The sequence below is a fragment of the Mustela erminea genome, chromosome 17, assembly GCF_009829155.1.
Source record: "Mustela erminea isolate mMusErm1 chromosome 17, mMusErm1.Pri, whole genome shotgun sequence".
NCBI lineage: Eukaryota > Metazoa > Chordata > Mammalia > Carnivora > Mustelidae > Mustela > Mustela erminea.
The window spans coordinates 69,241,388-69,267,635 of NC_045630.1; the positions used below are offsets into that span (position 1 = coordinate 69,241,388).

Sequence of the window (26,248 nt, forward strand, 5' to 3'; positions counted from 1 at the left end):
TTATTAACATGTTTTATTAGTTTCACATGTGCGATATCATGATGCAGTGTTCTGTAAATTTCTCAGTGCTCATCAAGATGAGTAATAGTATTCTTACATCATTTGATTTTTTTTCTTTAAATATTGTATTTACTTGGGAGAATGAGAGCGAGAGAGAGAGTGCACAAGGTGGGTAAGGGGTAGAGCGAGAAGCAGACGACTCACTGAGCACGGAGTCTGATACGGAGTTTGGTCTTGGGACTCTGGGATCAGGACCTGAGCTGAAGGCAGACACTTAATCAACTGAGCCACCCAGGAGCCACCATAGTTTGATTTTGCATACAATCTTTTCTTGTATTCCTGGAATAAACCTTGACTCATTTGACTTCAAATGTTGGATGGATCTGATTTGTTTGAGATTTTTGTGACCTGTCAAATAAATAAATCTTTAAAAAGTACCTTTCTTTTTTGTTTTCCTCTAGAGTTTGTATGAGATTGGCATTATTTCTTCTTTATGTGTTTGGTAGAATTTACTGGTGGAGTCATATGGGCCTGAGTTCTTTTTAAGGAAGTTTTCGACTATGGATTCTGTAGTAGTTCTCTCTTGCGCCACTGTCGGTAAGTTGTATTTTTCTTTATCTTTTTTTTTTTTTTTAAGATTTTATTTATTTGACAGAGATTACAAGTAGGCAGAGAGGCAGGCAGAGAGAGAGGAGGAAGCAGGTTCCCCGCCAAGGAGAGAGCCTGATGTGGGGCTCCATCCCAGAACCCTGGGATCATGACCTGAGCCGAAGGCAGAGGCTTTAACCCACTGAGCCACCCAGGCGCCCCCCTCTTTATTTTTTTAAAGATTTATTTATTTATTTATTTGACCGGGGTGGGGGGGACAAAAGTTGGGGAGTGGGAGAAGGAGAAGCAGGCTTCCTGCCGAGCAGGGAGCCTGATTTGGGGCTCGATTCCAGGTCCCTGGGATCATGATCTGAGCCAAAGGCAGGCGCTTCAGTGACGGAGCCTCCCAGGCGCCCCTAATTTTAATATTTTCAGAGAACTAGATTTTTAAGTTTTGTGTTCAGTATTTTCTTAATCATTTAGCTTGAATTACCTTCTCATTTCCATTTTGATTTTTTTCTCAGAAGAGTCTTTTTTTTTTTTTTTAAGATTTTATTTATTTATTTGACAGACAGAGATCACAAGTAGGCAGAGAGGCAGCCAGAGAGAGGGGGAAGCAGGCTCCCTGCTGAGCAGAGAGCCCGATGCGGGGCTCGATCCCAGGACCCTGAGATCATGACCTAAGCTGAAGGCAGCGGCTTAACCCACTGAGCCCCCCAGACGCCCCTCAGAAGAATATCTTAATTTCCAAAGAAGGGGTTTTCTGTGCTTGTGTTTGGTATTCAGTTTTCACTTAAGCCGCACTGGGGTCAGAGAACGCCATTCGTATGACTTAAGTTCTTTGAAATCTGTTGATACGGCCCAGTGGTTGTGAACTTCTGAACAGGCGTAGGTGTGCTTAAAAGGAATGTGTATCCAGAAGTGTCTTGGTTTAATTTTAAAAAAACATTTCACAAGACAGGTTTGTTAATTATGCTACTTGATTACACGTTCTCGGCGACCCTTGGCTATCAGTGACTGATATCAGCCACCACAGGTTGTCTTTCCTTCTGTTTCATCGGCTTTTATTTTCTGAGGTTGTATAGTCAGGGCATACTATTTTATTTTTTTATCTTTCTCTTTTTGTTATTAACATGCAGGGTGTTGTCCGAGGGGTACGGGTCTGGGAATCAGGCTGACACACTTCACAGGCCTCACGCAGCACACGGCCTCCCCAGTGCCCGTCACCCCACGGCCCAGCCCTCCCACCCCCTCCCCTGGCAACCCTCAGTTCTTTTCCTGAGACTAAAGGACTCTTAGGGTTTGGTTCCCTCTCTGGTTTCGTAGGATGTACCATTTCGGGATAGTTTTATCTTTCTGATGAGTGGAACCTTCTGCCATTTTAAAACGCCCGTCTTCCTCTAAAAACGCTGTTTTATCTCGATGTCTGCTTTGCTTGGTACTGAGACAGATGAACCAGCTTCCTTTGGTGTTTTTTGACTTTTTACTTGCAGGTAGGATTTGTCTCTTGAAGACCACACACCGACACCCGTGCGAGCGCCTCCTCGGGGAATGCCTGCGAGGGCCACTGCGTGGGCCCCGGGGAGCCTGGGGGCGCTGGGCGGGGGACTGGGGGCGAGGAGGAAGCGGGAGGCGGCGCCCGCAGACCTTCCCATCCTCCGAGGGTCTCCGGCGGGGCTGCGGCCCATCCCCTTCCTGCCCGCTGCGGCAACCGCCCACCTGCCCCTCCGGGATGGACTCCGGCTCTCTGGTGGGATTCGTTCCGCGGGGGGTCTCTTGTGCCGGGGTCTGAGGGGGCTGGAGGCGCCCGGGCGGCAGCGTCTGTCTGGGTGACCTGCTCGGGTGATTCTGGTGCTGCACCTGTGGGAGGTGCCCGGGGCCAGAACCGGCCCCTGCTGCTCCTGCTCTAAGGTTTTGAGAAACCAGGAATCTCTTTTCTAAAGTGGACACGAGTTAGAAATTTTGTATTTCTGTCGTTTATTTCCACTGGCAAAGTGTGAGGGTTCCTGTCTCCCCACGCCCTCCCCAGCTTGTGCTTTGGCCGCCCCGGGGCTGGGCCGTGGCCTCTCACCCCGCTTGGGATCTCGTGGTCCCCAACGCCGGGGACACAGAGCTGCGCGCAGACTGTCCGAAACGTTCACTCAGTTCGTTCACCGACTTGTACACTCTCTTCTCTCACCGATGAGGGATAGTTGTTTATTCTGATAGACAGATGAGCCTGTAGCTTTTTCTCATTTTCTCAATAATATCTTTTGAAAAATAAAAATTTTTGATTTTGATTGTCTGCTCTATCAAATTTTCTTGTATGGACCACCTCTTTGACATTACATAGAAGAAATTTTTGTCTAATGAAATGTCATGAAGATTTTGTAGTCATTTATAATCTGTTTCTTTCTTTTTTTTTTAAACGTACGCTGTGCACCCAAGGTGGGGCTCAAACTCATGACCCTGAGATCAAGAGTTCAAGGCCCTACTGAGCCAGGCAAGTACCCCAATTTTGTTTTTAGGATTTTACTGATTTGAGAGAGCGCGAGCAAGTGGTGTGTGTGAGCAGGGGGAGTACCGGGGTGGGGAGCATCTCAAGCAGAATCCTTGCTGGGTGCAGAGTCCGAAGCAGGGCTCGTTCTCATGACCCTGAAGTCATGACTGAGTTGAAACCGAGTCAGTCGTGTAACCAGCTGAGCCCCCCAGACACCCCTTTTGTTCTTCTAAATGTTTTATAGTTCGTACGCTTGGCTCCATGCTCCGTTTTGAGTGTCTGATGTGATGCAGTGGCCCAAATTCATCTTTTCGGGTGTCCATTATTACCAACTGTCTTAGCATGGTTTGTTGAGGATTTTTTCCCCAATAAATTGTCCCGACATCTTGGTTGGAAAGCAGCCGACCTTAAATACACGGTTCGTATCTGGATTCACCATGTGGTTTCACAGACTGACCTCACGCCTCCCCGTATGCCAGTACCACCCTGTCTTGGTCACTGTAGCTTTGTATGATACTTTGTAAAAAGGGAGAGTAAGTCTTCCCAGTTTGCTTATTTTTTTTAATTTTTTTTTAGAGATTCTATTTATTTATTTGACACAGAGAGAGAGAGAGAGAGAGAGAGAGAGAGATCACAAGTAGGCAGAGAGGCAGGCAGAGAGAGAGGGGGAAGCAGGCTCCCCGCTGAGCAGAGAGCCTGATGCGGGGCTCGGTCCCAGGACCCTGAGATCATGACCTGAGCCGAAGACAGAGGATCCAACCCATTGAGCCACCCAGGCACCCCCAGTTTGCTTATTTAAAAATCATTTGAACTATTCTAGGTTGTGTTTGTTTCTGGATAAACTTCAGGGTCAGTTGCCAATTTTTGCAAAGCGGTGGGCTGCAGTCGTGACTCCGATTGCATGGTCTGTAAGGTCTGTCTGGGGTCAGTGGACATCGTGCACTACTGTCAGATTCTCTTCCTGTGGATTTAGAACCTCTTTAATTTCCCTCAGTAGCGTTTTATCGGTTTTGGTGTGTAATTTTGGAGTTCTTCTGTTAAAACAGCTACATACTTTATTTCCTGCTATTTTGAATAGAATTACTTTCATGATTTCCATTTTGCCTATTTCACTGCTAGAATGAGAAATGAGGTTGGCTTTTGTGTTGTTGTGACCTTGACGACCTTATTTCTAGCTCTGGGAGATGTTTTTGATACTTCTCAAGTTTTTCTTTATACAGGATTACGTCATCTGAAAATAAGGACAGTGCACTTTGTATTTTCCTTTTTTAAAAAAAGATTTTGGGGCGCCTGGGTGGCTCAGTGGGTTGAGCCACTGCCTTCAGCTCAGGTCATGATCCCAGGGTCCTGGGATCGAGTCCCGCATCGGGCTCTCTGCTCAGCAGGGAGCCTGCTTCCTCCTCTCTCTCTCTGCCTGCCTCTCTGCCTACTTGTGATCTCTCTCTGTCTAATAAATAAATAAAATCTTAAAAAAAAAAAAATTTATGTTGCGCCTGGGTGGCTCAGTGGGTTAAAGCCTCTGTCTTCGGTCATGATCCCGGGGTCCAGGGATCGAGCCCCGTATCGGGCTCTGCTCGGCGCGGAGCCTGCTTCCTCCTCTCTCTCTGCCTCCTTGTGATCTCTACCTGTCAAATAAATAAAACCTTAAAAAATAAAAGATTTTATTTGAGAGAGTGCACACAAGCAGCGGGGAGTGGCAGAGGGAGAGGGAGAAGCAGGGAGCCTGATGCGGGGCTCAGAGCCGGGACCCCGGGATCATGCCGAGCCATAAGACGACTTCTGGCTGATTGGGCCCCCGGGTGCCCCTGGAGGTTGTACTTTCCAGTCCGGATTCTGCACAGTCAAGTGAGAGCGGCTGCAGACCAGGCCCCGGGGCAGGCGCAGCGCAGAGACAGTAGAGCTACTAATCAGGGCGTCGGGGTCGGGTCCACAGAAGGGTCTTAAGAAAGAGGACCGAACGGGGTAGACGATGGGTTGCAAATAGCAAATTAGAGAAGTCACGAGGCTAATTCTTCAGTGGGATCTTTGTGGGTCTCTGACGGTCTGGTCAGAGGTCCGCACGGATGGGATCCCGAGTTTCAGCGGCCAGAGACGGAGCCACCTTCCCGGCCTCTCCTGCTGTGGAGGGTCGGGGGCTGCTCAGACGCGGTCCGGGGCTCGGAGTGTCCACGGCCGTGCGGGGTGGGACGCGGCTGCTGAGCTCCCGCTGCTGCCCCGACTCGGAGGCTGTGGGCGCCCCTTCCTTCCCTTTTCAGACGACTGAGTGAGGGCACTTTTCACAAAACCGAGTCCTGACAGGGAGCGTTTCCAAGCTACACGCAGAGCACACTCTCGTGTTTAAGAAAAATGCCAATTTTCAGTGGGTTGGGCCTCTGCCTTCGGCTCAGGTCATGGTCCCGGGGTGCTGGGATCGAGCCCCGCATCGGGCTCTCTGCTGAGCGGGGAGCCTGCTTCCCCCTCTCTCTCTGCCTGCCTCTCTGCCTACTTGTGATCTCTCTCTCTGTCCAATGAATAGGTGAAATCTTTAAAAAAAAAAGAAAAAAGCCAATTTATGTGTGGACTTTCCTCTCTAGATTTTGGTAACGGAAGTTGCTTCTAGAAGAGGAGGAGGAAGGAAAGGAGGCGATACCCATGATACGCGCTTCTCTGTGGTCTGAACGTGGCTGAGCGGCAGGAACGAAGGCGCAGGGAAGCCGCCCAGCGAGCCGCTGCAGGGCAGCTCCGGTCAGTGGCCCTGTGCAGGGGGTCGAGGGGGGAGGCAGGGGTGTGGGTAGGCAGCAGACAGGCAAATGCAGGGAGGAGCTCGAACAGGAGGTGGTGGGTGTGACAGCAGCCTGTGAGGACAGAGAGAATGAAGGGCTTTGACCTTGGGACCATGAAGCTGAAGACCCGACTGGTCACGGTTGGCGAGGTTGGGGGGGTGGTGCGTGTCGTGGTTCGGAATGAGCCTCCTGCCTTCCGGGGCTGAGGGTGACCAGCCGACCTCACAGAGGACTGGGTCAGGGCAAGGGTCGGGTTCTGAGGGAGCCGTGCGGGCGGCCTCGCGTGGGGGAAGCGCACTGTGCGGGGAACGTGCTGATGCACGTCCACGGACCATCCCCGTCGTGGCCGCTCCCCAGCTAAAGCGCTACAGCATCAGGTCCTGCGGGGTAGCGGCCGCCCGTGCGTGAGGTGCTTTACACCCACCGTGGGGGTCAGTGCTCACCAAGCCCCGGACCTTCCAGGGCAGAGGACACCAGCGGGCTGGGGGCTGCGGGGCCCGGAGGTGGCCGGCGAGCGGCCGTGGACGCGAGTCCTCCCACGGGGGTGGGTCCGGGAACGCAGGGCCACAGCTGACCGGAGTCCCTGTTTCCTCAAATCCCCACCGGCTGGTGCAAACGAGCGCCGGCAGGACGGCGTCCCTCCTGCCTCCGTCCGCGCGGCGCCGGGTCCTCGGAGGGAGGACGCCAGGGCGGACGTCGGGCTCCTGACCTGAGCCCCGTCTGGAAGGCAGAACAGTGGACGCTCCTGCAGTCCGGCCGCCGCGGACCCCTCGCGAGCAGAACACTGGAGAAACTCGATTTGGCCGACTGAAGGCTCTTTCCGTCTTACAAATCTCACACAACACTTTAAGAAAGATACTTTATTTAACGGAAAGACCGTAATTACTTACAATCTGAGAACCCCACCTAATAAACTGGCTTCAGGAACAAGAGGACACTGCAGGGCACTAATGTCCGTCTTCACTGGAGGCCGGAGCGGACTCGTCCCAGCAGCGTCGGGTCTGGCGGCGTCCGGGACGGGCAGCGTCCCCCGTCCTCCGTGCGGGCTGGGACGCGGCTTAAAGGTAGGCGCAGAGCCGCTCCAGCTGCCCGGGGTTGGCGTCACTCAGGAACAGCAGCTCCTTTTTCCCTTCTTCTGTATGAGCTAGAGCGGGGGAGACACACAGCTGGCAGTGCTGTCAGCAGCGCCGTGCGCCCCAGAAGATTCTGTGCGCAGAGGCTACGTGCTCCAGACGGTGTTGGTATGTGACGACCGCTCCTGGACCCCGCTTCTAGATCCTTTCTCTCAGCAAGCGACTATTCCGTCCGTCTCTGTTCCTCTGCACTCTGGCACGTCTCCCTCTGTTCCAAGAACCTCACCCGGCCTTTCAGACTTGGTCGCACGCCGGCCCCCTCAGAAATCTCCGCGCCGTGGCCCCCAGCCCACCGATGCTGCAGCTGCCCTTCCCTCCAGTCCCTGGTGATGTCCTCCACGGCGGCTGGCTCGCTCTCGCCCAGGGACAGGACCACCACGGCCTCTGCTCCGCTCGCCTGTGCCTGGGCCGGGGTCAAGGCTGCGGTGTGCGGCCGAAGGCGCCGTGTCCACAGAGCGGGATGGGCGGAGCGTGGGTCTGGCCTGGCGCCGGCGGGCCTCGCTCATATCCAGGGCTGGGCTTCGAGCCCGAGCCTCTTACTCTAGACCGACGTGAGGTCGTGGGAAGAAACGCACCGTCTAGTAACTGCCCCCCCCCCAATGCCACCTTTCTTGCCGTCTGATAGGTCAGAGAGAAGTCGAGAAAAAGGGAGAAAGACCACGCAGGCCGCTGCCGTGGGAAGACATCAAGGCTCTGACTTGGGGGCTCCGTGAGCAGAAACTCGAGAACCAACCTTTCTCATGCTGCAGCCAGCTGTTCTCCAGGTAGTACTGAACGCAGCGCTCAAACTCCTCTGGGCTGTAGTTGGAGACCAGGACGGGAACAAAGGGGTCCAAGGCATCAAATCCTTCCTGGAGAAGGAAGAACCATTCAGTGACGAGTCATCAGAGTGACCTGACCTCAGCGCGTCCAAGGTGCCCGCTTTCCTTCTCTGCTCCTTGCTCTCGGGCCACCCTGCCGCACACAGGCGCCACGCACGGCAGCTGGCCGCTGTCGCGCGTGGCCTCCTACATGGTCCCTGTGCCAGGGTGATGATGCCCATGGGGGAGCTGCCACCTGCCGTGCAGACATAGTGACAACTCCTTTGTTTACAGTTCTGCCTTCAGTAGTCGAAGCCACTTAGTTCACAAAACAAGGGCAGCGATAAGCCACTAAACGGCCCCCACTGAAACCAGTCTGTCACCAAACCGCAGTGCAGGTTGCAAACACAACAACGAAGGGACCAGGGACCGAGCTCACTCCTGAGCAGAGCACCTGGACAAACGACCCCGCCCAGGACGACAAAAGCCCGGGGCTGGCGGCCGGGAGCTCGGGCTGCGCCCTGGGGCCAGGCCGAAACCAGAGAGGTGATGGCCAAGCCGGGACGCGGCTCACGCACGCAGAATGGGGCAGAGGGGAGGCTGTGCTGCGGGCGGTATCAGCCCGAACTCAAGGGTGTTTCACAGGAATCAGGGAACGTAGAGACGTGTGTGGGTGTGCATGTGAGGACGCATGCCCAGAGCATGCGCGTGCGTGCGTGAAGGTGGGAATCCTGTGTCCTGGGTTCTCACACTGCCCTGGGGGCCTCGAGGAGGGGACAGCCCAGACGTAGGAAGCACACAGCACTCGGGTCTTGGAGTCTAAATCCAGCCCATGCTCAAGACAGTGGGGGGAATTCAGTTCTACCTCCTGAAGAAGGCAGCCTATTTTATTCTTTCTAAGACTTAACTTATTTGATAGATCACAAGCAGGCAGGTAGAGAGAGAGAGAGGAGGAAGCAGGCTTCCCGCCGATGCGGGGCTCGATCCCAGACCCTGAAATCATGACCTGAGCCGAAGGCCTTAACCCACTGAGCAACCCAGGTGCCCTAAAGGGGGCCTATTTTAAACATTTTGTTTTAAAGTATGCTCTAGGGGGGCCTGGGTGACTCAGTTGGTTCCTGGGTCCAGGGTCCTGGGATCGAGCCCCCATATCGGGCTCCCTGCTCAGCAGAGAGCCCGCTTCCCCCTCTCCCTGCTGCTCTGCCTACTTTTGCTCTGTATCTCTCTGTTAAATAAATAAAATCTTTTCAAAAATATAAAAAATAAAAGTAGCCTCCAGGGGTGCCTGGGTGGTTCAGTTGGTGAAACGTCTGCCTTTGGCTCAAGTCATGATCCCAGGGTCCCTGCTGGCCAGTCTGCTTCTCCCTCTGCCTGATGGGCCCCGCCCTCCTAGTCTGTGCGTGTTCTGTCAATTAAATACATAAAATCTTTAAATAAATTAAATAAATGAATAAAGGTTCAATACCCAAGGTGTTCTAGGAGTTTGACCTCATGACCCTGAGATCAAGAGTTGCCTGTTCTGCCCACCGGCCCCCTGGCCCCCTGGCCCCCCAGCCCCGGGACCTGGTGTCCACATACCGCTGTCCTCTACAACGAACCAGGGCTGCCTGAGCAGTGGCTGGTTCTGGGCCTGGGTGTGGAAAAGTACCAGGTGAGTGTGGAACGCCCGCGCTCCTCGCCCACAAGTAAAGCCAGGGGTCGAGAAGGATGGGGGTGTGGGGAAAGCACACTGAAGCCAGTCCGAAGGGGCGTCTGCTGGCCAAATCTGCCGTCATTTAAGCGCCAGAACGGAGAACAACAGTGGAAGAGGCGTCTGCGTGGCCATGCTGAAACAAGTAAGCGTGGGAAGGCCAGGAAAGTTCTTACACGTAATGGAAAGCCAACCCACGTGTGTGGGAGAAACGCGGGAGCTGGGAACTATCTGCCAGCACCACCGCTGGGTTTCGGAAGGCGCACGGACAGACGTCCGAGCTGTCAGGAGTGCAAGGGGTAGCCAGGGAGCAAGGCGGCCGCCACAGCGACTTCACCGAGGACAAAGCAGATGCACGGCCCCGAACCAAGTGTTCAGGGTTCACTGTGGCGGCTGCTGAGAGACGCCGTCCGGGGTCAGCGGCGGACGAGCCGCAGAATCCCCTGGGACTGGCAGGTGCTGTCCCAGATTGAGAGAGACCAACAGACCAGGACAGTCGAGGGGACGCATGGGCCAACTGTTTCTGTGCGTGACACTGGGAGAGCGGGCAAGACCACAGGACGTCCTAAAGACCAGGAGCCGGAACTTATCGGTGCCAGATCCGTGATTTTAATCATTGTGCCGTAGATTCTAGATCTGGACTGTCTTTGATTTCAGGCAAGCATTAGAAGCTTGCAGCATGTCTCAGGTCACTGTCACAGAACTCGGGGAGAAAAGCAGATGGAGAAGAATAAAGCCAACATGGAAAAGCGTTACCACTTCAGGAATCTGGGCGAAGTCAGATACGATTACGGTTTTTCTCCAAGTCTATAATTATGTTTACAAAAAAACCAACCCCCCAAAACAAAAGGCTCATCAGACAGACCGACTATCTAAGGGGAACCTGATGTTCTGGTGACCGGACCTTTCCCAGCAGCTCCTGCGGCAGATAGGCCATCCGCGGCGTGAAGAGGGACCCGGTCTGGCTCAGCGCCAACACCACAGCGCCTCCGTGCTGGAAGAGAGGCCGAGAGGCCGGGGGAGGAGAAGGGGGCGAACAGGAAAATGCGTTGTCGTCATCTGGATTTTTAGGACAGGCAAATGGCAACTGAGCAGGTCCCTGGTTCTGGGCCCGGCTCTGACCACGTGCGGCCGTGCGAGCTCCCGGGGAGCGGCGAGCTTCCCAGGGCCGGGCAGGTGCAGAAGTGCTCTCCGATACACACAAACAAGGGCCCGTTCCCAAGCCAGTGGGGAGATTACAAACCAAATACATAGAGTTAATTTATTTTTAAAGATTTTATTTACTTATTTGAGAAAAAGAGGTACCACGAGAGGGGGAAGCAGACTCCCCGCCGAGCAGAGAGCCCAATGCAGGGCTCGATCCCAGGACCCTGAGATCATGACCTGACCCAAAGGCAGATCCTTAAGGACTGAGCCGCCCCAGGAGCCCCTAAACACAGAGACTTTAAATGCGACACTTTCTGACTGACAAGCAGCGGGTGGCCCGGACACTCACCCAGTCGTTTCGTACCATCTTCCTCAGGCTGCACACAAGCGCCAGCTCCTCGGGGGCCATCTGCATGCCGCCAGCAGGCGGGGAGGGGACAGAGGTCAGGCCAAGCTTTGCAAACGACTGGCCACAACTAGAGCTTCCCGCACAGCTACATAAGCTCAGTGGCTGGTGGCTGCCAGCCTCGGCCCCCCGCACCCCCTGCCCGGTTTCTGATGAAAACCAGCCACGGGGGGAGAGCACAGCCCCTTCCCCACGCCGCTGCTGTCGCGTGCTCCGAGGCTAGGTGCTCCGGCCGCCACGCTATGGAAACCGAGTCACTTAGCCTCGTTCTGAAAGCGCGCCAAGAGCAATGGCCAAAACCCAGCTCCCGAGGCGGGGGTTCATTTGCAACCACCCCCCGACCCTGAGTTTGCACGCCCCCCGCCCCCCGGTGCCATTTTTATGCTGTGTTTTAATTCACATGCTCCCAAGGCGAGCAACCGTGCACGGGCTACAAGGCCTCGCCCCGGCGCACGCACGGCGGCACCTGTTGTCAGTGACAGAGAAATGCTGGTGTCCTACCAGGCTCTTATCTTCTCTCTTCAGCGTGGTCCTTCCCCAGAGAGCATTGACTCCATCCACCGCCACCAGGAGACGGAAAGCACCCGAGCAGCTCTGACTCTTCAGTTCTTTGAGAACGATGCCAACGGCATCCGTGGCATTCTTTACCCGCGTCAGGCCCTGCAGGGGAGAGAGGCAGGGGCTTGGGGCCCAGGAGAGGCCTCCGCCAGGACGACACGGGACCCACCCCTGTCTACTCTGTACCTGCTCAACCACTTCTCCCAGAGGCCGGCCTTTCTCGGTGCTTTCTCGCTTATTCCACATGTATGTCTCCTGAATTTTTATCTAAAAACAACATGAAAACCAGAGAAAGGCTATTTAGCCAAAGATAAGTCCATCCGCAGTGCGTAGGTAGGAGGGTCAGGCTGTTAGGAGTCAGTTTTAATCTGTTTTTCAAGCCCCGTGAGCAACTCCGGGAGAGAGGTGACCGCTTTCTAGGTGACCTTTTCTACCTAGAGCGTTAAGAACGGAAGCCGCTGGCTCCTGACTACAGACGCCGGGACGAGGCCTTGGCAGCCTGACACCGGCACAAGCTCCCAGGTGACCCTGACTTGTGTCCAGAGTCGAAACTCGCAGCCTAGAGACTGTATCGAAGAATCACCAGAGCAGAGAATGATGCCACCAGTACATTTCTGGTTCCAAAGAAGACCTTGATCAGGAGAAAACGCTGTGGCTGGAAATGGGCTTTAGAGGGTCTGCGGCTGTAGCCTGGGACGAGTCAGGGAATCCGTGTGGCCTTGACTTTGCTACGGGGGAAAAGCTCTCACTGCCTCGGGGACGGCATGTCAGGCCCCACGGGCGCGACGCCAGCTCATGCCTCCACGCCGAACGCGGCGGGGACAGGAGGGCCTGGCAGTTCCAGCCACAGCGCTCGCTCTCCCGGGTCACCCGAGCTCAAGGCACCAGGATCGCGTCCACACGTGCAGCGGCCGCGCCGGGCTTCTGGAGGCTCCTCACCTGACTCAGGAAACGCTCGTTGGCCGTTTTGAAGCTCTTCAGCCAGCTGGACGCCTCCACGGGCTGGTCGAAGCGCTGCCTGTTGTAGGCCGACCGCAGGAGGCCCCGGCAGCTCTTCACCCACAGGTGAGCTGCGGAGACAGACGCACAGACGCGGGAGGAAGCCAGGCAGTGACCGATCCGCTCCGGATGCCCCCACCTCGCGCCCTGGAGACGCCGGGCCCCCTGGCGCGGCCGCCCCCACCCCCGCGCTAGAGAGGCCGCCGGGGACCTCGGACCCTGGCACGGACTACGATGACCTCCCGCGGGCTGGGGCCTTCCTGCGAGCCGGGCCGGCGGGCGAGGGGAAGCGCCGGGACCGGAGGACGAGAGGGAAGGAAGACCCACTCGCGGCGTCCGTGTGCGACGCTGTGCAAGGGGACGGGCAAGTGTACATCGTGCGTCCGGGCGTCGGCCGTGTGTTCCTTAACGCCCTCTGGCCTCAGAGGCCATGCTGGTCCCGCTGAGGCCACCAGCACTGCAGTCTGTGCCCGAGGCACACCGCAGGGTGACAGATCACCAGATTCCCAGCAGTTTTTACTTTTACTTTAACAGAGAGAGAGAGAGAGAGAGAGAGAGAGAACGGCCAGGGGGAGCGGGAGAGGGAAAAAGCCAACTTCCCGCTGAGCAGGGAGCCCGATGCGGGGCTCGATCCTAGGACCCTGGGACCACGACTGGGGCCATAACCAAGACCGGGACACTCAGCCGACGGAGCCACCGAGGTCGCCCCCAAACACTTCATTCTTACTATCAAGCGGCTCTCGGGAGGTGTTCGCCACACTTCTCTTGCCACATGCACCGGCCTGGGGTGACCGCGACGTCAGGCCGGGCGAGCTCCACCAGCCGCTCCCCGAGCCGCAGCCCAGCGCCCGCACCCCAGCAGGGAGGAGAGGGCCTCCTTACCGTCGGGAACGTGCACAACCAGCCAGTCCCGTTTTGCACAGAAATGAATAACATGGCAGAGACTGAGCGTTTTTCCTGTCCCCTTCTCCCCATCTAAAGCACCTGCGGTCAAGGAAAACCTCACCACAAGGGCTCCGGCCAGTCAGCAGAGGGCCGCTGCCCGCCCCTCTCCCGTCCCAGTGAGGACACTCCGGCAGGCGGCAAAGGATACAGAGCACGTACCGCACGGCCGGGTGAGCGAAATTGGTGCCGTCCAGGTACCGCAAGAGCTCCAGGGCCGGCCTCCTCACCATCAGGCAGGCTTCGCGGAAGGTCTTCACCTGGCAGACCCGGGAAGCAGGGCGGGCTGGGGCGAGGGGCGCGGAGCAGAGCCGGCAGCCAGAGGGCCCTGCTGCACGCCCAGCCCCTGTCCGCTCTGGCGAGGCTGGGCCACTGGGTCCAAGGTGCACCCCCAGGCTCCAGCTGACTCCCGCTAACACAGCAGTTCCCGTCTGCGGATTTGTTAACGACATGGAAATCTACAGGCGACCGCGGGCACCTTGTCACACGCTCCGCAAACCACCCAGGACTAACTCGCTGAAAGGAGGTAAAATGCTTCCCGAGGTATCTGACACACGCTAAGTGCTGAATGAATGTTAATTCATTGAAATCTATTTTTAGCTAATTCTTAGGAGTATTTGGACTTTTCTCTAGAAACACATATGTGACAGCTCAGGAGCAGGTGTGACTAGGGGCCCCACAAGCCATCCTGGATGCCAGAGACCGGACACAAAAGTTTCAGTCCCTTTTTGTCACCAGGAATACTCTGGTGGAAAAATCTGGGACGTGCTGATGCATGTGACGGTAATTTGCAGATAAAGGATTTCATGATGTTTCTTTCTTTCTTTCTTCTTTTTTTTTTTTTAAAGATTTTATTTATTCATTTGACACAGAGAGATCACAAGTAGGCAGAGAGGCAGGCAGAGAGAGAGGAGGAAGCAGGCTCCTGCTGAGCAGAGAACCCGATGCGGGACTCGATCCCAGGACCCTGAGATCATGACCTGAGCCGAAGGCAGCGGCTTAACCCACTGAGCCACCTTCATGATGAAGGCGCCCCTTCATGATGTTTCTTAGTAAGATCAAATACCTAACAAGCACTATCTACAAGTAAATAAGGATTAAACTTGTGTTGCTATCTTCTTTTTTTAACGATTTACTTGACAGAGCGAGCTGGCGCAAGTTGGGGACGGGCAGAGGGAGAAGCAGACTCTCCGCTGAGCGCTGAGCCCAGCATGGGGGCTCGATCCCACGACCCTGAGATCATGACCTGAGCCAAAACCAAGAGTCGAAGCCACCAGGCGCCCCAATAGTGTTGATATTTTTAAAGAAATCCTAACCGTACAGCTGAATTGAAGGACTTGACAGGCAAATTCAAACTTAATGGAAAGTGAAACCTCCGCAAATGTGACAGAGATATTAAAACAGAAATGCCATATTAGGCAACATGACAGCGCTAAAATACACAAACAGTGGGGAGGGAGTTGGCCTTCAAGTAAAAGGAAATTATGGAAGGAATGTATGAGTAATTCCCTCCACAGCCCTGGTGGTCAGGCCAGCCGGGAAGCGACTGGAGACGGTCACGGGGCCGGAGCAGGACGGGGGCCGCCAGCATCCACGGCTGAAGCGCCCCGACACCCGATTCTCCCGGCTGCGTCCCGTTTCCAAATTCCAGGCCCTCCGCCCCAGTTCTGCAGTGCTGACAAGACTCCTCGTGGTCTAGCATGCGCTCCCTTACTGGTGTCTCGCCGAATTTTTTGAACTAAAGGACGCGGAAGGGATGGCATCCTCTGCCTCTGAATCTAAAAGTCACATGCGCAATCCAGTCTGCCCTTTCGCTGAGAAGGGGGTCTTCGAGGCTGAGAGCAGAGCAGCAGGAGGGGTCAGAAGCCAACTGGGCCAACAAACCAGGCTGGCAGGGCACCTGGGGGGTTAAGGCCTTAACCTGCCTTCGGCTCAGGTCACGATCCCGGGGTCCTGGGGATGAGCCCCGCATCGGACTCCCTGTTCTGCCTTCTCCGTCTCCCACTCCCCCTGCTTGTCTTCCCTCTCTCCCTGACTGTCAAATGAGTGAAAGAAAAATCTTAAAAGGAAAAAACACCCAAGAAAACGAGAGCAAAACAGCCCCAGGCCTGCTGTTCATCAGGCATTTCCAGCGGCTACAAAGCAACCCAAGAGAACATGTTTGGGTGGAAGTTTCCTGAAAATCCAGGACAATAAAAAACATTAAAGCCTCTAATCCAGATCCCACTTCTGTCTGGCTCAGGAGAGATGATTTCGTGCCCCACAGCTCACTTTCTCATGGCGTTTTGCTAAGGCCTCCCTGAGACCCACCTGTGAACGATTATTTGAGCAACAAACGTCCTGGAAAGCTGCGGGTGGGTAACACGGGGACCCGAGCAGGGTTCTGGCCATGGGCCAATACTCCGCCCGGCCCGGCCGCCAGCCGCCGATCGTCCCACGCGCAGACTCCGGCTCCTCCAGTCCGCACGGCCCCGGCCCTCGCCCCCCCGCCCCCCCACTGGCGAGCACCTGCAGGCCGAAGCGACGGGGCAGGCCGTGGGGGAAGACGGTCGGCAGGTCCTGCAGGGGGATGCGGTAGTGGCGGCCCTCGCGCTGCTCGCCGGCCCCAGCCTGGGAAACAAGAGACGCCACAGCTGCCACGGGCCGCGCCTACGACACGTCACAGCGGCGGGAAGGGCCCACGACCGCATCGAGGACACTTCACACCTCAGGGCTGGAAAAGAGGTCGTTTGCTCGTCAGGCCGGCCCGGAGGGGCTGGCGGTCGGCCTCCGTGCGACACCGGCTGCTCGGCAGCGTGAGCCCCGCGTGTGGCGGTGGGGGTGGTGGCGCGCGGCAGGGACACGATTCCCGCCATCTGGAATCTTCTGTGCGGGGCGTGGAGAGGCTCCGGGCACACGACAGATCCGCAGATGACAGATCTGCAGGCCGCCATGTCCATGGAAACCTGAGGAACCCGCCACAGGGGGGCTCCCCTGCCACGGGAAGCTGAGCGGCGCCTCAGTGACTTCCCTGTTCAACTCAGAGAAGCTTCTGGAAGCAGGGGTGTGCCACGCCGCCATCCTGGCTCCAGAGGCCCGCTCCCCTCCCGTGGCCCTGTGCGGGCTGAGGGGGGCCGGGCCCCGCGTCCCCCACCCCCTTCACACGTTCGCCCCGACCCACGGCCCCGTCAGGGCGGCCTTCATGGAGCCCGGGAAGGCGAAACCGCGACACCGGGCGCCGCCAGAGCCCGGCCGCGGACAGACCCCCGACACGGCCCCTCCTGACAGCGGAGGCGCTGCCAGGGCGGCGGGCAGCGGGCGGACAGGCCAGCGGCAGGACCGGGCCCTCTGGCGCCAGCCCTGCGACCCGGGCGCGCGGACTCCCCGCGATCGACGCCGGTGGCCCCGTTTCTGTGGCTTCCCTTTGTCTTGCGTCTTCACTTACTGTTCCGCTTACACTTACTACAGATTCTACTCACTGTTCCGCTCACACTTACTACAGATTCTACTCACTGTCCCGCTCACACTTACTACAGATTCTACTCACTGTTCCGCTCACACTTACTACAGATTCTACTCACTGTTCCGCTCACACTTACTACAGATTCTACTCACTGTTCCGCTCACACTTACTACAGATTCTACTCACTGTTCCGCTCACACTTACTACAGATTCTACTCACTGTTCCGCTCACACTTACTACAGATTCTACTCACTGTTCCGCTCACACTTACTACAGATTCTACTCACTGTTCCCTTACACTTACTACAGATTCTATTTACTGTTCCGCTCACACTTACTTAGATTCTACTCACTGTTCCGCTTACACTTACTACAGATTCTACTCACTGTTCCGCTCACACTTACTACAGATTCTGCTCACTGTTCCGCTCACACTTACTACAGATTCTACTCACTGTTCCGCTCACACTTACTACAGATTCTACTCACTGTTCCGCTCACACTTACTACAGATTCTACTCACTGTTCCGCTCACACTTACTTACAGATTCTACTCACTGTTCCGCTCACACTTACTTACAGATTCTACTCACTGTTCCCTTACACTTACTACAGATTCTAGTTACTGTTCCGCTTACACTTACTTAGATTCTACTCACTGTTCCGCTTACACTTACATACAGATTCTTATTTTGTAAAGCCCCCGCCGCCTGCTTATGGCAGTAAAGCAGCTTTGCTCCTGTCGGGTCACTCGGGCCACGTCCGGCCACATTGCACTGGGAGACCAGAAACTCCCCCGCAGAGCTCCGAAGGGCTGGGCCCGCCCCCTGCCCGACAGAACCTGGCAACACGGTGGCCCGCAGCGGCAGGGGTTCAATCCCGTGTGGACTGGCCTGCCCGAGGGGCCCATCCGGACTCCCCATCTGTCGTGGGGGTGCAGAGTGCAGGCAGACCTGGCTGCCGGGTCTCCCGATACATAAAATGACGGCGACACGACCTGCAAGACCGGAAAGAAATCCGCACGCTCACGAGCGACTCACCGGGTCGTCCTCGCTGAGGCGGGAACCGGCTCTGGGGGTCTCATCCGGAACCCGGTCATCCAGGTGAACAGCAAGGCCTTGGGGGCCCTGGGGCCCCCTGTGCAAAAAATGTCCAGGGTCCAACTATAAAAGAAACCATGGTAATGTTTCGGAATTAGCAGGCTTTTTTCTTCTTTTTTTTTTTTAAAGACGTATTTACGTATTTGAGATTGAGCATGACGAGTGTAGGGAAGATGCAGAGGGAGAGGCAGAAGCAGGCTCCCAGCCAAGCAGGGAGGCCGACGTGGGACTTGATCCCAGGACCCCGAGATCATGACCTGATCCAAAGGTAGAGGCTTAACGCACTGAGCCACCCAGGTGCCCTGGGATTTGCAGGCTTTTTATGCTACAAAAGGGAGGTTTCGAGCCCCATCTACGACAGGGAAATTCACTAATACACAGTTTAGCGTTATGTGCAAGGAACCTTTATTTGTCCAGTTCTCTACATCCAATCACATGGTCCACCCTCTGAATCTGCTGTGTTGCTGGGGCTGGGCTCCGTCCCCCGCGGACGCAAAGCCATCTGCTAGAGAAGGCTCCGGAGCCAGGCACGGCCGCTGGCAGCCTGGAACAGGTGGCACGCTCCTGCACTCTGGCTCACGGCGCCCGGTGGCCGGGCAGTGATCGCGGCCACCTCTGTTCTCACGGGGCCCATGCGGGGCTCCCACGAAACAGGTATCAGGACACGCTCGCAGTCCTTGTCCTGCTGGTGAGGTCTGGAATAAAGACTCTGACTGAGGATGCCTCCAGCTAAGTGGGAGGAAGCCGCCCCTGAACCACTGGTTGGGCTATGGATTTCGGGAGGCAAGGCTGAGAAACCACTGCCCGGAGAACCCCTAAACTGAGCTGAAGGATAACGGGCCTCAGGCAGAAGGAGACGCCAGCTCTGTATGGCTGGGAACCCGAGTTCACGCACAACCCGAAAGGCAGGTGAGGTCGGCACCGTGGCCTTGGTTCTCATGCCGAGTCTGAGACCTGACAGCGGCAGGGATGAGCCATGCTTTCTTTTTCTTTTTATGTTCCTTTATTTTAGGTCATCTCTACAGCCCAAACGTGGGGCTTGAACCCTCGACCCTGAGATCAAGAGTCACATACTCTCCCAACCGACTGGCCAGGCTCCCCTTGGCCGTGCTGTCTGATTAGCTCGCGGGTAAACATGTTATTAGGGAGGATAAATCTTTGGGACTAGGAAAGACGAAGAGTCAAGATTTAGAGGAGAAAATACCGGTTAGAAAGTTGTTAAAGAACTTAAATGGGTGTAATTTTAAGAATCGTTTAAACCTTAGAATCAACGTGCTGACTCGGCACCCCACGTGCATCCCAAACCGTCTCGGAAACGCGGCAAGAGCAAGAGCAACACTGAGCGTCTGCGACACCCGGGCTGCCGGGGCGCTCGCTGGGCGAAGCGGCTGCCTTCGGCTCAGGTCATGGTCCCAGGGCCCTGGAATCAAGCCCGCATCAGGCTCCCTGCTCAGTGAGGAGCCTGCGGCCCCCTCTGCCTGCTGTTCTCTCTCTGATGAATAAATAAAAATCTTAAAAAAAGAAAACAGACAAAAAAAACCCAAGCCAGAACAGCCGCAGCACCCGCAGCCACCCTGGCTGTGCAGAGCTGATGAGTGCTCGGGGCATGGGCTCGGGGTCTGACCGCCACACCCCGAGCGGCTGCACCCGGATGGGCTCCCTGCTACAGGAGACAAAGCCCCAGGGCTTTGTAAAAAAAAATAAAAGTAACAGATAGAAAATTACAGATATTCAAGGGCCACAAGGTGGTGGTATTTCTACACAAATCCTCTGATTTTTCTTTTAGTTAAATGCTTTTTGCAGCAAATTACGCCCTAGCAAAATGGATTCCTTACTCCTTACAATGTTACATATGGCCTCGCCCAGACAGTCTTGCGTCTCCGGGGAGACCGCCCGCGTGCCATTGCCTCCGCACAGCTCCAGAACGAAAACCAGACAGTTCCCGAAAGAGCGGCACCCGTGACCTCAGCAAGGTGACTTTAAATCAATCTACAAAAAGCACAAAATTCTCAGACTGCCGGCTGCCGCGGGCTCAGGTTGTTCTCTGCCATCAGGAACAGATTTTAGCCTTTCAGTGCCAATAGTTGGAGGCCCGGATTTATTGCTGATCCTTGTTTTTTTTTCTATTTCCTAATAATGGGTTATTTCACATCTACAAGCTTTATCACGAACCCCTGGGAAAAAGAGTTCTATGGAGGGAAGGGCCCATCCTCTAGACGGTCTCACGGGTGGCAAAGGCCGAGACAGAAGGGATGGAGCCCTCCTGGGGCTCTCACCCTTTGGGACTCGAGTCTTGGGGTGCTCTCTGCAGGCCCCACAAACTCGGGGAACCCTGACTCTGTCTCTGGCTTCTGATATCCAGGAGAACCGTGACCATAAAAGGGCCAGAAGGACAGCGCTTGAGGCCCCAGGCCTTGTGATGAAAGCCTGGGCTCCACAGCCCTCCCGGGATGTCGCTGCGGGCGGTTGGCCCAGCCCGGCTACTGCTCACTTTCTGTCTCTGTGTAACGAAGACGTTTCCTGCCGGCCCTGCCCCGTCGCGGAGACGCAACGCGACGAAGCACTTAGCACTGTGCCGGGCACGTACCGCGGCCCAGCGAATCGCACCCACGGATGCGCAGCGAGCTGTCTGAGTCCCGAAGGTACTGAGGAAACAGCTGCTCAGTGAACGAAGCAGAGCAATGCGAGGGCCGTTTTTATATGGGATTTTACTATTTGATTCGGCTGTCAGATGCCCAAAGTCTAAGGAAGCAACTTATTTTTCTTTCAAATACTTCATTAAGGGGGATAATCATCAATCCAATGAGATGTTAACAACAGTTAATAACAGTAACTGCAGTCGAGCTTATTCAGCTATTTCTTTTTTTTTTTTTTTTAAGATTTTATTTACTTATTTGACAGACAGAGATCACAAGTAGGCGGAGAGGCAGGCAGAGAGAGAGAGAGGAAGAGAAGTAGGCCTCCCATGAGTGGAGAGCCTGATGTGGGGCTCGATCTCAGGAGCCTGGGATCATGACCTGAGCCGAAGGCAGAGGCTTTATTAACCCACTGAGCTACCCAGGCGCCCCTCAGCTGTTTCTTTTTTAAGTGTCAATTCTCCAACGAGGCTATTTACAAGGCCAGACTCCGGGAGCAGAGGCTCGGAGTGGCCCCTCGAGAGCAGAAGTCAACGAAAGGCCTAGGCAGCAGCCACCCTCCAGAGCGCGTCACTCTGGACTGGGAGAATCCATCTAGAATCTACAGTTCCACCTAGAGACAATGTGCATCGAGCAGCGAGGTCAGCCGGGACTCACCTGCCGGGCCCTGGGGACAAGCCTTGTCACCCTGTTCAGCATCGTGGCTGCGAGCTCAGGCAAACTGAAGTGGTGGGCCGCACCTGGGCAGCAGACGGCGCACGGATGTCGCCCAGAGCACACACGGAGCGCCTGAAGAGGGACCAAGAAAGGAGCAGAAAGCACAAGTGAGATATTTCACAGAACCTGAAACAAATGGCTAGTAAACCCATGAAAAGATTTTCATTCTCATTACAAGCCAGGGAACGGTGAGACACCACTCAGACACGGTGCTGGGGAAAGCGGCAGAGACAACAGGAACCGAGCCAGAAGCTGTGCAGCACGGCGGGGGCGCCGATGGGACACTGCTGGGGGGGCACTGTTGGGGGGGGCACAATCATCCTAGAAAACACATCTGGTGTTACCTTATAAAGTTGAAAATGTACAGGTCTATGCCCCATGTGTTCTCCTGGGTACTAACTCCAGAAGAACACGTACGTGTGCCCTGGGAACTACGTGTAACGCTGGTCACCGTACAGAGCCCAAGCACCCGCTGACAGGAGCGGATTAACAGAAACGGCCACGGCGAGACCCCACACGGCAGTGAGAGTCGCGACCGCGGTTACACGCGGGACATTGAGGCATCTCGGGAAACTGGCTGTGTGAGCGCACGCGTCTACACATTGTGTCACTGGCGTACGTCGGGAACCGCACGCCCTCATTCACCCCCGGGCACATCCGCAACGGAGCGAAACCCAAGGACAGGTGAAGGACAGCCCGGGCAGAGCAGAGGCGGTGAGGGCGAGGCTGGGCGCGCGGTTTCCAGCGCTGGGTCACGGGTACGGGAGCTTATTGTGCTAACTTTATTTTATTATTCATTTATTTTCCCCATCCACAACCGCTACCTGCCACGCCCATCCTAACCCTCCACATCGGCTCCTCGCTAGCCCCGGGCCCTTCACTCAGCCTGCACTTTCTCGACTCCAAACTTAGGACCCCAGTGTGACTCCAGCAACGTCTGGCCCGCCCAACCCTGCTGCCCCAGTGCACCCCAGTACAGACAGCTGTGGGCAGTAGCTTTGAAGGGGGCATGGGTCCCGGAGAGAAAAGAGCAGATGACATGGTCCTAAGGTCCACTCTTCCCACAGGTGCCCCTGTGGCCGCTGGGGTCATGACCCTGGCCGGGTTTTAGACAGTATGAGAAATGCTGGTCAGGAAAATGGAATCAGCTCTACCCCTGGACACTAGCACCTGTGCCCACAGGGCGGTGTCGGTCTGCGGGCGCCCAACCCTGAGCTTCTCTAATCCATTCTTTCCACCGAAGTCTTGCTTCGAATCCTTCAATAGCTCCCACTGCTTTTTAAAGGGAAAGGACACGCGCGCGCGCACACACAGGTAACAGAAGTTACTTCAGGGGCGCCTGGTGGCTCCGCGGCCGAGCATCTGACTCGGTTTGGGCGCAGGTCGTGACCCGCGGTGCCGACACCGACCCCGTGTCTGCGGAGGGTTCTCTCTTCCTGTCCCTCTGCCGCGCCTGCTTACGCACATGTTCGTGCCCTCTGTCTCTCAGATACATAAATACGGAAAGAATGAATGGAAGTTACTCTAAAAACAAGGGGGGCGGGGGAGAGTTGTCAAAGGCTGATCTCCCGGCGAAACCTGCGCGAAACCATGTTTTCCTTGTCTTTCAAAATATGCGTTCGCAGAGCAGCTCCGACAGCCGCGGGGAAGCAGAGGCGGCCTGGCCGGTCCCGCTTTCCGGCACATACAGGTCAGGGCAGCGCGCGACAGAGGTCTCGAACACTCCGGGGACTGAGTGTCCTTTCAGGTCTCCAGGGTCCCTCGCAGGTGCACAGGGCAGGCGCGCGGCTCACCACTGGCTGCTGGGGCTGGGCCCGAGCCCGGGCCCCGAGGGGAACAGACCGGTGTGCGAGATGACAATTCTGGGGACGGATGGTGGTGACGGTCGCACGGGAAGGCGGGTGTGACCTCGTGGACCCGCACGCTGGAAATGACGGTAAATCTGACGTTCTGCATATTTCACCACAAACGCCACAAAGGAGTGATGGAAAAATCCAAGCTAAATCGCCCAGTTCTCTTCCAAGACAGAAGAGTCCTCTGTCTGACCCCAGGCGTTGCTCTAAATGCGGGACACAGAGACCCCGGAGACGAGTCACTTTCTGAGTCCGAAGCCTTTCCCAGGGTGCCGGGAAGGGGTCCCCGCTCCCCACCGTATGTCAGGTTTTGCTGCTGCCCTGAAGAAAGACGCGCTGATGTCCCCTCTGGGGTGCAAGTCCCCTCACAGGAAGCTCCGATGCGCGCGGACAGGGACTCGGGAAGGGCCCGAACCCAGCCTAGAAAGGCGGCCCGGAGCCCTCTGCTGACTCGGACGTCAGCGGTCGCAGAAATCAGTCCGTTTTGCAAACTGAACTTGTTCTGTTGAGGTCACTGTAGAGCCGCCCGCAGCTGAAGGTCGCCCGAAGAGCTCGTGTGCGGGATGTTTCCTCCCGTTATCGCCTCGGAGTCCCCCGCGCCCCCCGGACCCCTGGCGACTAGTCCCCTGCTCTCCACTCCTGGGACCGCGTCACTTCGGAGACATCCTGTGAAGGACACGTACGGGGCGCTGCCTTTGATACCGGCTTTTTTCACTCATCCTGACTTCCCAGGCACCCCCAGGCTGTGTGTCGCAGGCAGTAAGAGTTGTTCCTTCGACCCTGTGCCATGGTAAGGAGGCGTCTAACCAGTCATCCAGTGAAGACCTGGGGGCTGTCACTCGCCTCTGCCGTGAGGGCAAAACTCCTACGGAGCGGCCTTCGTGGAGAGAGAGGCCGAGAGGCTACAGGTTAAGACGATTTAGCTCAGGAACTGGACTCTTCAGAACTAGTGCAGAACTGAATTAGTGCTACCTTGATTTTAACAATAATCACTATTTCTTTTTTTTAAAGATTTATTTATTTGACAGAGAGACAGCGAGAGAGGGAACACAAGCAGGGGGAGCCGGAGAGAGAGAAGCAGGCTACTCGTGGAGCAGAGAGCCCGAAGCGGGGCTCGGTCCCAGGACCCTGGGATCATGACCTGAGCCGAAGGCGGACGCGTAACGACTGAGCCTCCCAGGCGCCCCTAATCACTATTTTCTAGAAGTAGGTTCTATACTGAGCCATGTAAAGGCATTATGTCCCAACAACTGTCAGGGAGACATTATCATACCCAGGCGAGAAGGGGGATGGAGCGCCCTGGTCACCTGCTAAGAGCGGCAGCTTGTCCCGTCAGTTACTGTGTGTCCTGCCGTGTTGAGCACCTGAACACGTCCCATCCGGGGAACTCGAAGGCAGGCTACAGATTTTCAGACAGCTTTTCTGGAAAATTCTTTCACAATCTGAGCTGAAATGTCTCCCAGCAGCTTCCATTCACTGTCCCAGTCCTTCTCTTAGGTTTTACAAGCCGTTTCCCACATGATGAACTGAGTGTAGTTCTGTGCTGTTTTTTCTTTTCTTGGCTAAATGCTTACAGTTTTTTAAAGCAATCATTACCCAGTACAAGTTCCTTCCCCACTTACCAATGCTCTTTTGGTATGACCTATCGTTTTATTTTTTTATTTATTATTTTTTTAAAAAGATTTTATTTATTTATTTGACAGTCAGAGATCACAAGTAGGCAGAGAGACAAGCAGAGAGAGAGGAGGAAGCAGGCTCCCCTCCGAGCAGAAAGCCCGATGCGGGCCTCAATCCCAGGACCCTGGGACCATGTCCTGAGCCGAAAGCAGAGGCTTTAACTGACTGAGCCACCCAGGCGCCCCTGACCTATTGTTTTTAGATTTTTATATTTTAAGAGTGACTTTTTTGTTAAAATTTTATTTACTTGACAGAGACACTGAGAGAGCGAGACAGAGCACAGTAGGGGAGGAGAAGAGACAGCAGGAGAAACAGACTCCCCAGCAGAGCAGGGAGCCCGATGAGGGGCTCAATCCCAGGACACTGAGATCATGACCTGAGCCAAAGGCACATGTTTCATGGACTAAGCCACCCAGGAACCCCAAGAGTGACTATTTTTTTTTTTTAATTTCTTTGACAGACAGAGATCACATGCAGGCAGAGAGGCAGGCAGAGAGAGAGGGGGAAGGCAGGTTCCCTGCTGAGCAGGGACCCCAAGATCATGACCTGAGCCAAAGGCAGAGGTTCAACCCACTGAACCACCCAGGCGCCCCCCAAGAATGACTATTTTTAAAGTCTATCATATCATTGTTTCATTGAGAATGCAGTTCATTAAAATAATCACTTCTCTCTCTCTGTTTTTAAAAGATTTTATTTATTTATCTGACAGATCACAAGGAGGCAGAGAGGCAGGCAGGGGGAGAGGGAAAAGCAGGCTCCCTGCCTAGCAGAGAGCCCGATGCAGGGCTCGATCCCAGGACCCTGAGATCATGACCTGAGCTGATGGCAGAGGCTTTAACCCATTGAGCCACCGAGGTGCCCCTCAGTTCTCTTTTTTATAAAAAATACCATTACTTATCAAAATCCCAGCAACATTTTTTATGGCAATTGTCAAGCTGATCTCAAAATTCATATGGAAATGCAATGGACCCATAAAAGCATAAATAACCTTGAAAAAAAAGGGAACAAAGTTGGAGGGTTCCCGTTTCCTGATTTCAAAACTTACTACAAAGCCACAGTAACGAAGACAGTGTGCTATCAGCTTATGTCGACAGATGACACGCGTCTGACCCAGCACATCCATGAGTTAGTGGGGTGCAGCTGTGAGCTCAGGAAGAGTCTTACATCACAATCCGCTGATTTTCAACACATACGCCAAGACGACTCAATGGGGGAAAGAAAAATGTTTTCAACAAACGGTGCTAAGACAGCCAGATATCCAGAGGCAAAATAATTATACTGAAGTGGGTATTTACCCAAAGAATATAAAAACACTAATT

At 55.2% G+C, this 26,248-nt stretch overlaps 1 protein-coding gene across 3 annotated transcripts in view; it reads right to left on the reverse strand.

The window, feature by feature from the left end:
• Positions 1-6,663: 6,663 nt before the first annotated feature.
• DAP3 (death associated protein 3) overlaps positions 6,664-26,248 on the reverse strand; it is a 32,972-nt gene continuing 13,387 nt past the window's right edge. Inside the window, exons 2-13 of one of the 3 annotated variants that reach the window (XM_032318728.1) lie at positions 21,340-21,471; positions 17,987-18,109; positions 16,012-16,113; positions 13,655-13,763; positions 13,444-13,536; positions 12,502-12,632; positions 11,749-11,829; positions 11,506-11,664; positions 10,948-11,007; positions 10,357-10,446; positions 7,696-7,813; positions 6,664-6,973 (exon numbers count right to left, since the gene is read on the reverse strand). In XM_032318728.1, coding sequence (XP_032174619.1) covers positions 6,888-6,973; positions 7,696-7,813; positions 10,357-10,446; positions 10,948-11,007; positions 11,506-11,664; positions 11,749-11,829; positions 12,502-12,632; positions 13,444-13,536; positions 13,655-13,763; positions 16,012-16,113; positions 17,987-18,109; positions 21,340-21,471 — 1,284 coding nt within the window. In that variant the 3' untranslated portion in view covers positions 6,664-6,887. Of the gene's footprint in view, positions 6,974-7,695; positions 7,814-10,356; positions 10,447-10,947; positions 11,008-11,505; positions 11,665-11,748; positions 11,830-12,501; positions 12,633-13,443; positions 13,537-13,654; positions 13,935-16,011; positions 16,114-17,986; positions 18,110-19,338; positions 19,453-21,339; positions 21,472-26,248 lie in introns of those variants that run through there. The other 2 variants (XM_032318727.1, XM_032318729.1) reach the window with 2 other exon arrangements.